Raw genomic sequence first — 14265 nt, forward strand, 5'->3', positions numbered from 1 at the left:
AAGTTTTTCAGCTACCCTTTATCAAGTTGACGCAGTTCCTTCTAGTCCTACTTTGTTGAATATTTTTATCATAAAAACGTGTTGGATTTTGTTAAATGCTTTTTTTTTTTTTTGCATCTATTGAGATGATGCTGTAATTTTTATTATTATTGATATGATGTTTTTCGTTAATTGGTTTTCAGATGTTAGACCAAACTGCATCTGTGGTGTAAATCCCATTTGGTCATGATGTATGTATAATTACATTTATACGTCTCTAGATTTGCTCTGCCAGTATGTTGTTGAGTTGTTTGGTCTGCACTTTTCTTGTGATGTCTATCTAGTTTTGCTATCAAGATAATACTGACTTCATAAAGTGATTTAAGAAGTTCTCTTCGGTTTTTTGGAAGAGTTTGTGAAGAATTCATATTCTTTGAATGACTGGTAGAATTCAGCAGTAAAACCATTTGGGCCTTTATTTCTGGGTAGTTTTTGATTACTGATTCATTCTCTTGTTATATAGGTCTTTTCAGATTATTTCTTCTTGACTGAGTTTTGGTAATCGTATGTCTTTAGGAATTTATTCTATCTTGGTTATCTAATTTATTGACATATAATTGTTCATAGTATTCTCTTAATATTTTTTCTAACTCTATGATAGGACTTGTAGAGAGAGTAGAATCTTCAGAAGTAAACCATCAAATCTCAAAAGTTTGCATGCTCTTTAGTTATGTTTATGCAAATTATTTTCTCACATATGGTAAGAATAGGCTGGTAGACTGAGTGAGAAACAAAACATAGGACTTACAAGAGAAATGTGAGAGAAGAGAAATTATGCAGTCTGGGAATAGTATATCTTCTTTACATATAATTAGCTAGTAGCTGTTAAAGAATCCCTCTGAACACACTACTGTTCCTCAGTAGGCTGACTAGGGCTGTCAAAGAAAACTATTTAAGTTGTTTGTGGATTTTCAAAAAAACCATGGTAGATTAAATGTGTAATATATATCATATGCTGCCCGTAGGTAATGTCTCTGGGTGTCCTCCTGTCATTACTTCCATCTTAGGCCTGGTCTGTACCCTTTCCTTTATCAGAATTTTTCTTTGCAGGTCCTAGAAACAAATTTTCTTCCTAGGCTAGTTACAAGTCCTAGGACCTGAATAGGTTTATCTGATATTTGTTACAACCAATATTATATTATCTACTGATTGTATGTTTCTGGAAGGAATGTTTTATGGAGAAATGTAAACAATTTTTCACTTTACATATTCACAGAGGTACAAGAAGCCCAAAGGATCAAGATAGTATGACTGCACAAAATGTTCATCCGAAGTCTCAGGTCAAGGGATTTACATGCAAGACACTAGCAGAGTCTAACTTGGATTCTGGAGAGCCTAAGACTTCAGTTTTGGAAAGAAGGTATGCATGTTTTCTAAGGATAATTGGATTTACTTAGTATATTGGTTACTCTTTGCTGTGTAACAAATCACCCCAACTTTTATTAGTGGTTTGCAAAACATTTATTGTTTCCTAGTTCCTGTGGCCCAGAAGTCTGGGAGAAGAGCCTTAGCTGACTAGTTCTCTCTTAGGGATTCTTATGAGATGTAACATTCAAAATATCTGTCAGGTTTGCAGTCCTTTGAAGGCTTGATTGTAACTGAAGGATCTTACAAGGTAGTTTGCTCCCATGGTTGTTAACTATAGGCCTTCCTTGTCATGTGGCCCTCTCCATGGGGCTGTTCAATATGGCAGCTGGCTTCCAATCAAGCAAGTGATCCAAGAGAAAGTGTGACCATGATGAAAGTCATAGTGCCTTTTAATGACCTAGTCTCTGGAGTTGCACACTTTCACTTCCACTTTATTCTGTTTGTTAGAAACAAGTCATTAAATTCAGACCACATTCAAGGAAAAGGGGAAAACTCTCTCTCTTAAAAAACAAGTATTGGGGCGCCTGGGTGGCTCAGTCAGTTGGGCGACCGACTTTGGCTCAGGTCATGATCTCGCAGTCTGTGAGTTCGAGCCCCGCATCGGGCTCTGTGCTGACAGCTCAGAGCCTGGAGCCTGTTTCAGATTCTGTGTCTCCGTCTCTCTCTGACCCTCCCCCCTTCATGCTCTCTCTCTGTCTCAAAAATAAATAAACGTTTAAAAAAAAAAAAAAAAAAACCAAGTATTTAAGAATTTGTGGGTTTGTGTTTAAAACAAGCACACTCCATGAACAAACCAAATTAACCTACTCTTATAATATCTGAAATCATATACCCTTTTTTAAAATGAAGGAATGGTAAATTATAACAGATTCTCAAGACTTTTCAGGGATGGCTGAGATTTCTTTACCATTTGATAGGTTATGACTACTATGCCTATCCTGTGTTCATAATAGAGGCAAGGAATCTCAGGCAGGGATAAGCTGAATCATTTCTGAGCAATTTTTAAATTTAAATATTTTAAATTCCACTTGTTTTTGGCTTTTTTTTTTTTTAAATGAAAATAAGCGGTTTGATTTTTTTTTTTTTAACAGAATTTAGCAGTATTTATTTATGAGAAAAGACACATTTGAAAATGACGTAAAATTTAATCAGATCAGTATTAACAGAGGAAGTTCTGCAATTGATTTTGTTAATGAACACTGTCTTGGAACCTAATTAAGAAAACAATTTCCCCCTAAACAATTCCATTCTCCTAGTCACTAAATATATACTCCAAAAGTATATGTGATTTTCATTTTTATATTTTATTTTATTTTATTTTATTTTATTTTATTTTATTTATTTTTTAAATTTTTTTGTCTTTTTTTTATTAACTTGTTTTTTATTTTTTAAATTTACATCCAAATTAGTTAGCATATAGTGCAGCAATGATTCCAGGAGTAGATTTTTTAGTGCCCCTTACCCATTTAGCCCATCCCCCCCCTTCCACAACCCCTCCCGTAACCCTCATTTTGTTCTCCATATTTATGAGTCTCTTCTGTTTTGTCCCCCTCCCTGTTTTTATATTATTTTTGTTTCCCTTTCTTTATGTTCATCTGTTTTGTCTCTTAAAGTCCTCATGTGAGTGAAGTCATATATTTGTCTTTCTCTGACTAATTTCGCTTAGCATAATACCCTCCAGTTCCATCCACGTAGTTGCAAATGGCAAGATTTCATTCTTTTTGATTGCCGAGTAATACTCCATTGTATATATATATATATATATATATATATATATATATATATATATATATATATATACCACATCTTCTTTATCCATTCATCCATCGATGGACATTTGGGCTCTTTCCATACTTTGGCTGTTGTTGATAGTGCTGCTATAAACATGGGGGTGCATGTGTCCCTTCGAAACAGCACACCTGTATCCCGTGGGTAAATGCCTAGTAGTTCAGTTGTTGGGTCGCAGGGTAGTTCTATTTTTAGTTTTTTGAGGAACCTCCATAGTGTTTTCCAGAGTGGCTGCACCAGCTTGCATTCCATAAGCTGATTGATTTCTAATTTTACTTTTTAAAATTTGATTTTTATCAAGAGGTGTTGAGTTGACTAAAAATTTATTAATTGATCCATGAGTTTATTTTTATTTATTTATTTATTCATTTATTTATTTATTTATTTATTTTAATGTGGCTGCTAGAAAATTTTATTTATTTATTTAATATAATTTATTATCAGGTTGGCTAACATACAGTGTATACAGTGTGCTCTTGGTTTTGGTGGTAGATTCCCATGATTCCATCGTTTACATCCAACATCCAGTGCTCATCCCAACCAGTGCCCTCCTCAATGCCTATCACCCATTTTCCCCTCTTCCCTGGGTCCCCCCCATCAACCCTCAGTTTGTTCTCTGTATTTAAGAGTCTCTTATGGTTTATCTCCCTTCCTCTCTGTTTGTAACTATTACATGAGTTAGTTTAAAAGGTTATAAAATTCAGTATTTATCCTGACAGTTACAGGATTAAATTATAGATTCTTTGTTTTATGCAGCATGTAAGTATATTCTTGGTGACCTATAAATCACTGTTGGTTTTATAAGAAAGGAACGTTTGGCAGTTTTAGGAGAAAAATGTCCATTAAGGCAGATAACTAGATATATGTATTATAAAGGCACAAATTTTATGGTTTACTTTTTTATGTTAAAGTGGACCTATCAGGCTCAAGAATTATTTATCATCTGAAAAGAGTAATTCTGATGTGGATGATAAGGAATTTCAGGAAAGTTCAGGTAAGTTATTATTTATTGTCTACTCTCTTGATATTTATGGCTTTATGCATGCAGAGTACAGTGTGCCATATTTTATTTAAATTATCACCAATGGCAAATGTGTATTGAGTACTTACTTTTTAAGAGCCTTACTGTATGTTTAGAGATTTGTAAGACCTTACACCTAAGTGATAGAGGGAGGGAGAAAAAGAGAAAGAATGACACAATGACAGTCCTTTCTTTGAGGTATAACATAATGAAATAATTGATACTTAAAATATCTGTTCTAATATTTAAAAATGTTAAGCTGATAAGGGTATAAATGAAGCAAGATCAGCCATGTATTGATTACTGAAGCTGTATAGTGGGTGTATCAGTTTCATTATACCATTTTTTCTTTTTTTGAATGTGTTTGAAACTTTCCATAATAAAGTTTTTAAAATGCCTGTTAATAATTTTGTAATATTTTATGCTTCTAAAGAATGTATGCTTGAAATATAATCTGTTATACTATTTTTCCTTTCCTAATTCACTTCTTTCTTTTTAATTTCCTTTTCAAATGCTAGAAAGGTGGAATTTTTTTTAAAAGATTGTATTTTTAAGTAATCTCTATACCCAATGTGGGACTTAAACCTACAACCTCTAGTTCAAGAAATGCTCTGCCACCTGAGACAGCCAGGCACCCTCTTTCTTTTTCCTTTTAAATAGTTTTTTTTCTCCCTGTGTTTAGATTTATTTTATTATTTTTCTCCTCTAAGTTGAATGCTTTCTGTATTTATTTTTCTACTTTTTATTTTATAAAAAATAAAAAACAGTGAATTTTCCTAAGTTTAGTTTTGGCTTAGTTTTATTTGTCATGTTCTTATTGTAGTGGCTTAATTTTAAATGTCATGTTCTTATTGTAGTATACCCCAAATTGCAGTGATTTTTCATTGACCCAGGAGTTTTTTTTTTAAGAATATATTAGTCAAGAGGTTGGTCTTCAGAGCCAGGAACCTACAGTTGAATTCAGCTCAGGTTGAGCTGAATTTTATATTACTTACTATGCTATCTTGAGTAAAAAAATTTCAGTGTTAATAACTCAGCCTTCTTATCTGTAAAATGGTGATTATCATTTCCAATCCCATAGCTTTCTTGTTTAGTTTAATATCTGGTCTATATTAAATACATAATGTTGGCTGTTAGTCTAAAATGTTTTGTTCTTTGTTAATAATTTCTAGTTTCATTTCATTGTTCTAGGGAACTTTGACTTTTATTTATTCTTTGAATTTATTAAGGTTTTCTTTGCATTCTGTATAGTATGCTTAGAACACATAAAATTCATGAAAGAATTTTATAGTTCTCTCATGGGTACTTGAAAAAGAAGAGAATATTACTTTTTTGTGTATACATGTATGGATTTACAAATATATATCTTTTTATTTTGTTAATGATGTAAGTATGTGTAAATTTTTGAATATATTTTGACTACAGAAATCTTAAATATTTACAGATTATGTAAATATTATGGGAAAATATTAATATGGGTAAATATTATGGGACACTTACTATGTATTCTTTTAGGGGCTAGGGATGTGGTAGAGAACCAAACTGACAAAAACTACTGTCCACCTGGAGCTTACTTTCTGGGGTACCAGGAAAGAAGCAATAAAAAAGATAGCAAAACTTAATGATTTGTTGGATGTTGAGAGTAGAAAAATAAAACAGATTTTTGGGTGGGATATGGTGGTTAAATTTTTAGGTAGATGAGCAGAAAAGGCCTCACTGAGGAAATGATCATTTGAGCAAAATATGAAAAAGATGAGAAAGCAGAGAATGCAGCTGTATGAGGAAATAATGCCCCAGGTAGAGGGAAGATGTTCTGATGCGGTAATGAGTCTGGTGGTGAATACCAAGGAGATTGGGTAAATCAGAGTAAGAGAGGGAGAGTAGTAGGAGATGATGTCACAGAGACGAGAATGAAAGATCACAAAGGATGTTAAAGGCTATTTTAAGGATTTTTGGCTACTCCTAAGAGAGATGGAGGCATTGGGAGGTTTTGAGCAGAGGAGAGACATGACGGACCTATAAACAGAATTACTGTGTCTGCTGTGTTAGGGAGGGACTCGTGAGTTTGAGGGGCTCATGTAAAGTTGGAAGCAGGGAGACTGGTTGGTGAGACATTCATAATCTCAACGATAGGTTGCTTAGACTAGGGTGATGGCAGTGAAAGGTGGAGAGCAGTAGTAGGATTTTGAATATTTTTGTAGATAGAATCAACAGGATTTCCTGATGGATGGGGCTATGGGAAGAGAGAGATGTCAGGGACATCTTTAAGGCTTTTGGCCTGAGCACCTGAAAGAATGGTGTTGTCACTACTTGATTTGGAGACTACTAGGGAAGGAGCAGATTTGGGTGAAAAGAACAGGATCTTAGAATTGAACATGTTACGTTAGGTGTTATTTTGATCCTTTATAGACTTGCTTGTGATTTCTGAAATCTGCTGAGGGCTGCTGGAGTTGAAGTAAAGTGTTTCCACTGTAGTTGTATGCTTTTTTTCCTCCATCTGTTTCCTGCAGTGTTTGCTCTATACATTTCACTGCTGTTGCTGAGCATATAAGCCTTTATATGGAATGTACCTGCTTTGGTCAGATTTATCATCTTGATCTTGTTACAATGCTTTTACCTTGTAGTCTGTTTTATCTAATAGTAATATTGTGACCCTTGCTTTCTTTTGGTTTGTTCTTACATTTTTGTTCATACTTTTACTTAACCTTTACTACAGAACTAAAATAAAGTAGTTTAGAAACAGTACATGATTGAATTTTTAACTTTCTCTGTCAGTATTTTTTCTTTTAATAAATGTTTAACACATTTGTACCTGCTGTGAGAACAGATAGACTTCTTCTTTATAAGGTTGGTAGGCATGCTCATATATGCTAAGAAGAACTCAGGAATTTATTTTTTTTACAACCAGTTGAAGAGTAAAAATAACCTTGAATCATAATCTATTTTCCTTTAAACTAGCTGGCTATTGGTCTTTGTCTTCACGATAGCTAATGTGTGAGTAGAAATTTAAAGGCAGACTTATTTCTTGTTTTCTTTGTAGGAAACCTTGTTTTCCTCAAACTCTATGCTTATTAGGTTTCTTTCTTTTTTTAAACTTTTACTTTTTTGTATTTTTAATTAATTAATTAATTTTAAAAATTTACCTCCAAGTTAGCATATACTGCAACAATGATTTCAGGAGTAGATGCCCTTAATGCTCTTTACGCATATAGGCCATCCCTCTTCCCACAATGCCTCCAGTAACCCTGTTTGTTCTCCATATTTAAGAGTCTCTTATGTTTTGTAGCCCTCCCTGTTTTTATATTATTTTTGCTTCCCTTTCCTTATGTTCATCTGTTTTGTATCATAAAGTCCTCATGTGAGTGAAGTCATAACGATATTTGTCTTTCTCTGACTAATTTCGCTTACAATAATACCATCCAGTTCCACCCATGTAGTTGCAAATGGCAAGATTTCATTCTTTTTGATTGCTGAGTAATACTCCATTGATATATATACCACCTCTTCTTTATCCAGTCATCTGTCAGTGGACATTTGGGCTCTTTCCATACTTCGGCTATTGTTGATAGTGCTTCTATAAACATGGGGGTGCATGTGTCCCTTCGAAACAGCACACCTGTATCCCATGGATAAATACCTAGTAGTGCAATTGCTGAGTCGTAGGGTAGTTCTATTTTTAGTTTTTTGAGGAACCTCCACACTGTTTTCCAGAGTGGCTGCACCAGCTTGCATTGCCACCAACAATGCAAAAGAGATCCTCTTTCTCCGCATCCTCGCCAACATCTGTTGTTGCCTGAGTTGTTAATGTTAGCCATTCTGACTGGTGTGAGGTGGTATCTCATCATGGTTTTGATTTGTATTTCCCTGACGATGAGTGATGTTGAGTGTTTTTTCATGTGTCGGTTGGCCATCTGGATGTGTTCCTTGGAGAAGTGTCTATTCATGTCTTTTCAGGCACTGCTACTTTGATTTCCATAGCTCTCTATAGATATGCCTGTTCTGGACAGGGAAATTAGATTTTATGCTCACTAAAGTTTCTTCTAAGCCAGCAATTTTATGAAGTATCTAATTCAGTCATTTTTAACCATCTTTTGCTATCATGCACTTATTTGAAAATATAATGAAAGCTTAGACTTACTTTTCAGGAAATATATATGACATGTAAAATTGTATCAAAAATTTTAGATCATTAATGGGCATTAAGTGTTCCAGTTACATGTTGCTGCATAATAAACACCTAAAACTTAGTGGCTTAAAATAGTAATTGATTTATCTCTCATGGTTCTGTGGGTTTATTTGGCTTAGTTAGGCAGCTCTCTCTTGGGCCATGTCATGCATTCATAGTTAAATGCAAACTGCTGTGGCTGGAGTCATTCATTTGAAAGCTAAAGTGAGTTGGAAGTCCAGGGTGAGTTTTTCACTTATATATATAGCACTTAGCTGGGGTGGCTGGAACAGGGTGGGTGGGGGCTGACCAAGTATATCTTTTTTCCTCCACATGGCCTTTCCATGTGGTTAGCTTGGGTTTCCTCACAGCATGGCAGTCTTGGAGTGGTCAGATGTCATTTATGGTGTCCGCCTTTTTCCATAATGAAGTTCCAAGAGACTCAGGTGAAACCTGCTATCTTCTTAGGACTTAGCCTTTGAAGTCCCAGAATGTCATTTCTTACATGTTCTGCTAGTCAAGCAAGTCACAGGTTAGCAGAGATTCAGAGAAAAGGGCATTGGACTCTGCCTCTTGATAAAGAACAGCATTTATGTATAGGAAGACAAAGAATTGATGGCAGCTATATTTGGATGCTATTTATAACACTAAAGTTGAAAACTCTGACCTAATTGGAGCACTGATAATTTAGTATACTTGCACTATTTTAGAAATTCGGAGATCATGCGTTACATTATTAGCATATTAATTGTTCATTATTACACCCTGCATTTTTATCTACCAAGTAGCTTATTTCACCTGAAGTCCAGAAGCCATAGAAGCCTGCTTTTCTGTTATTTTTAACTATTAGGCTCCTTAGACATATATATTATAGCAAAATCTAGAGAAATGTTTCATTAGTCTTTATTCCTTGGCAGTAGAAAGTAAAAGAAGTAATAAAATGTATTGTCAGGTTAAAATTTCTTTAATATTGATTTAATCGATTGATTTAATTAATATTTATATACTATTGAAATTGACCAACTAATATACTTTAATTCAACATGGAATTAACAGTCTTATTCATGATATTATCATTTGCATTTTGCAGGTGACTCGGGAGTAAAAATATCTAGAGTACTATCAGTGAATAAAATACATCACAAGTTAGGTAAGATTATTTCTTTTAATATCTTCATATTATAAAATCTCTGTTACTAAGTAGGACTTAATTTTTCTGAAGCAGGGGGAAGTATTTGGATTAATTGACAGATAAATTAAAACCAAGTGTTTAGTTTTCATGAATTTTACAATAACTCATCTCCGGCCAATGATTTTCTTTATTTTTCACTTAATAAATCCTTTATCCCTCTCACTCTTTTTCACATAGTAATAGTAGGAAGCATGATTTCACCTAGGCTGAAAGCTAGGGCAGAGAATCTGTAAAATAGAACTGCTAGGTAGATGACATCCCTGACAACTCCTGTTTTTATCCAGTTGACTTGTAAACAAAGCAGTAACTGGAATAAATAAGTAGGCAAAGATGGGAGCTGAGGAACCCATGGAGAGTTCATGGAGGATTAAAACTCTGTACTTCCCAAAGAGATATTTGCCAGTCAAGATTCATGGGACCTCTCACCTTTGTAGGATTGGAGTGCCCTTGTATGTTTCTCTCTGTGCTTGAGGTTGGGAGTGCCCCTGCACTTGTACCTGAAGAGAACCACTCACTGGAAGAGAAACTTCCTTGGATTGCTTCAACCACAAACTCACATCTTGTCAGTATTTTGGGCCCAATGAAGAGAGACTCTTAGTGCTTAATGCTTGTCTTGAAGTGGATTGCTAACTAGTCAAGAGTAGGCAAAGAGAAATAAAAATGTTCCTCAGCAGGGGCTTTATCAACCAAAGAGAGGAAAATCAAGCATTATGCCTAAAAACAGTAGTCAGCTACTGGTGAGCTAGAATTTTTGCAGTAGATAGATAACAATTTTAACAATAAAAGAAAGATTCATTTACAGCATAGAAAACTTTCTGGTATTGAAAAACCCTATTTTTTCAATTTAAAAAGTTGGTAGATGAAGTGAAAATAAAGATGGTCACTGTTACTGAGAGCTGAATTAGTAGCTGGTGTTGACATGGAAGAAATTCCTCAGAGACGAAATATAGAAAGATGGAAATCATGAGGGGAAAAAAGGTATGCAATGGAAATAACATGGAGACAGTTGAGAAAACTTGCAAAGAATAGGATTTACAGAAAAGAGAAACAGATGGAGGAGAGAGAATTACTAGTAATATGTTAAAGAAAACCCCTGGATTAAAGATTGGCTCCTATCTGTAATTTGAATGAGTTTGCCAACTTTTAGTCAAAATCCTTCAAAAAGATATACTTCTAGTCATCAGTGAATAAAAGTCCTAAATTTCAAGAATATAGGGAAGCTTTTAGAATGAAAAGGTTACAGATAAAGGAGAAAAAATGACTAGCACTGCTTATCTGTGTAACATTGGAAGAATAAAATAACATCTGTAGCCTAGAGATGTATTATAATCCAATAATCTTATATCTGGCCAACATATTTTTCTTAGTGATAAGTGAATTTACTTTGCAGATAATGCAAAGATTGAGTTTACTCTAAATCCTCCAAGCAGAATACTCATATGAGGTATTCTAAACAAGTAGATAAATCAGAATGGAGTCCAAGAGAGGAAACAGTGATGAGGAATAGTTCTTGTAATATATGTGGTTAAATTTAAATAATGTGTATTCGTTTTCTGTTGGTATGTACTAAATTACCATAAATTTAGTGGCTTAGACAACACACATTTATTTATTATCCATATTTTCTGTGGGTCAGAAGCCCAGGCACAGATTAGCTGGGTCCTCTGTTCAAGGGTCTCATAGGCTGCAATCCGAAGTATCATCCTGGGCTGTGGTGTCATCTGAGGTCCTCTTCAAAGCTAATATCGTTGTTAGAATTCAGTTCCCTGAAATTGTGGGACGGAGGTACCTGTTTTCTTGCTAGCTGTCAGCCATGGGCCATTACTTTTCAGCTTCTAAAGGGTACTTGCAGTTCCTTGCCACATGACCCTTTCCAGAGGCCCCTTCACAGTGTGGCACCTTGGTTCTTCAGAGCCAGCAAGGAAGAATTTCTCTCTGCTTCTGCTAGATGGTGTCTTAAATGTATAATATCCTATATATTGTCATATATATATGTGTGTGTGTGTGTGTGTGTGTGTGTGTGTGTGTGTGTGTATATATAAAATAATGATGTAATCACAGGATTATATATTGTTACTATTACTATCGCCATACTCTCCAAATGAGAAGAAAATCACAGTTCACACATACATCTTAGGGGAGAGGATTATTATACAAGGATGTGAATCATTGCTGATTTACCTTGGGGTGTGACTAGTAACTAATGCTAATGTGAATGGGGATTTATAAGTGCTAAATAATGATTTTTGTAATAGTACCTTGAAATCCAGACTATATTAACACAACTTAGTATGGTAGGGAAGAGAGTAGTGGCAGAAGAGTGGTATAAAAAGTAGTCTAGGGGCGCCTGGGTGGCTCAGTCAGTTGAGCGTCCGGCTTCGGCTCAGATCATGATCTCGTGGTTTGTGAGTTCGAGCTCCGCATCGGGCTCTGTGCTGATGGCTTGGAGCCTGCTTTGGATTCTGTGTCTCCATCTCTCTGGCCCTTCCCCACTCACGCTCTGTCTGTCTCAAAAATAAATAAACATAAAAAAAAATTTAAAAAAGTAAAAGTAGTCTAAAAGTTTTATTTTACTGAATGAGAAAAAGGAGAGGAGAGTGTATCTTGGTAAGGGTTATATAATGTTTTAAGTATAATCACGGAGAAATGAGAGTTTGACTTTTGAGTGTCAGGAATGGGAAGGTAACCAATATTAGAGCGAAAAATCACAGTAGAACTTTGAAATGACCAAGGGAAGAGAGGAAAAAGAAATGGGCATTTGTTGGAACCAATAAAAATGAGAAAGAAGAAGCACTGATATAACTAGTAAGTGTAAAGTAAGATGGAAGGAATAAAAGGAAACATGTTAGTTGTTATACTAAATAAGTGTAAATGGATTGAATTCCTCTCATGTAGGGACTCTCAGATTTGGTTGAATAGTACAAATTGACTTATGTGTTTATAAGAAACACTTAAAACAGGTTTTAAAATAAAAGATTGTCAAAAAATTAAGTGGGCTAGTGTAAATATAAAGAAAATAGTGTAATTTTAGTATTAGGCAAAGTGGAATTTAAGGTTAAAATACAAGTGCTGAACAGAATAAAGAAGGGCATTAGTGATAAAATAAAGAATTAATAAAATAGAAAGAAAAATCACAAACTCTTATGTACCAAACAACCTACCAACTAAAATGTATAAAGAAAAAAAGAAAAAGCAAGATTTTTATTTAAACAGTACAGTTAGACTGGGAAATTTTAATAAACTACTTTCAGAATTGGAAATTTCTAACAAACAGTAAGAGCATAGGAATTTAATTATATAGCCAATAAAGTGAGTTTAGTATATAGAACTTTGCATTGTTCAGATAAAATGAGTGGATTTATGTATACAAACATGCACACACAACTACCTCGATTTACAAATTTCTTATTGTGGAGCATTTAGATGGTGTTCAAACTGGTTTTTGTTTTCTAACTATGAATAGTACTACCATGAACATTCTTGACTATATAGCTTTGCCCATTAAAAAAAAAATTAATAGAAGGTTGCCTGGTTGGCTGAGTTGGAAGAGCATGTGACTCTTGATCTCGAGGTCATGAGTTTGAGCCCCGTGTTGGGTGTAATGAATGAATGAATGAATGAAAAAAACAGTAATAGTTACTGTTTAATGAATTGCTATATATCAGGCATTTTACAGCATTATATTAATTTATATCTCACAAAACTCCATGAGGTGGGTTCTATTATTTATCCTTATTAGACAGATGGAAAAAACTACAGAGGTTGAATGACTTTAGCTTCTGTGATATCTCACAACTGGTTCATGGTATAGTTAGTATGTAAGTTTGACTCCAAAACTTAGCTCTTGAGAATTCGGAAGAAATACTTCTAACAGAAAGCCAGATAGATGGTTATGATAAACTGTAACAACCAAAGTATTTTAAAAGTTGTAATGATTATTTATAAGAGTTTCAGTTTACTGATACCGCTTTTTTTTTCTACTGCTTTTAAAAAATATTTGTTTATTTATTTAGTTTCGGTTAATGTATAGTGATACATATATATATATAAGTTTATTTATTTTTGAGAGAGAGAGTGCACAAGCAGGAGAGGGACAGAGAGAGAGAGAGGGAGACACAGAATCAGAAGCAGGCTCCAGGCTCTGAGCTGTCAGCACAGAACCTGATGCAGGGCTTGAACCCACGAATCACGAGATCTTGACTTGAGCTGAAGTCGGACATTTAATCAACTGAGCCACCCAGGTGCTCCAGGTGGATTGTTCCTTTTTATTTCCTTTAGATTTTTTTTTTTAATTTTTTTTTTTCAACGTTTATTTATTTTTGGGACAGAGAGAGACAGAGCATGAATGAGGGAGGGGCAGAGAGAGAGGGAGACACAGAATTGGAAACAGGCTCCAGGCTCTGAGCCATCAGCCCAGAGCCCGACGCGGGGCTCGAACTCACGGGCCGCGAGATCGTGACCTGGCTGAAGTCGGACGCTTAACCGACTGCGCCACCCAGGCACCCCAGATTTTTTGTTTTGTTTTGTTTTGTTTTTGGTGTGGTTTATCTTGCTCTTTCGTTTGCAACATATTTTTCTTTCTCCTTATTTTGTGTAATGTTCTATTTGTTTCTCTGAATTAGAACAGCTTCCTTTCTTGGTCTTGAAGAAGTGGACTTGTGTAGGAATATCACCTGTATAGACTGTGTGTGC

At 34.8% G+C, this 14265-nt stretch overlaps 1 protein-coding gene across 6 annotated transcripts in view; it reads left to right on the plus strand.

Moving 5' to 3' along the window:
- The window catches only part of CENPC (centromere protein C), an 82092-nt gene that overhangs the window by 46647 nt on the left and 21180 nt on the right, over positions 1-14265 (plus strand). For 5 of the 6 annotated variants that reach the window (XR_006711427.1, XR_006711428.1, XM_045473876.1 and 2 more), the window contains exons 11-13: positions 1256-1399; positions 4107-4189; positions 9472-9531. Coding sequence is in view for 4 of the 6 variants with exons in the window: in XM_045473876.1 (XP_045329832.1) it covers positions 1256-1399; positions 4107-4189; positions 9472-9531 (287 nt within the window). In the remaining 2 variants the exon portion in view is untranslated. The remainder of the gene's footprint in view (positions 1-1255; positions 1400-4106; positions 4190-9471; positions 9532-14265) is intronic. The other variant, XM_045473877.1, reaches the window with a different exon arrangement.

This window comes from Leopardus geoffroyi, chromosome B1, assembly GCF_018350155.1.
Source record: "Leopardus geoffroyi isolate Oge1 chromosome B1, O.geoffroyi_Oge1_pat1.0, whole genome shotgun sequence".
Lineage (NCBI taxonomy): Eukaryota > Metazoa > Chordata > Mammalia > Carnivora > Felidae > Leopardus > Leopardus geoffroyi.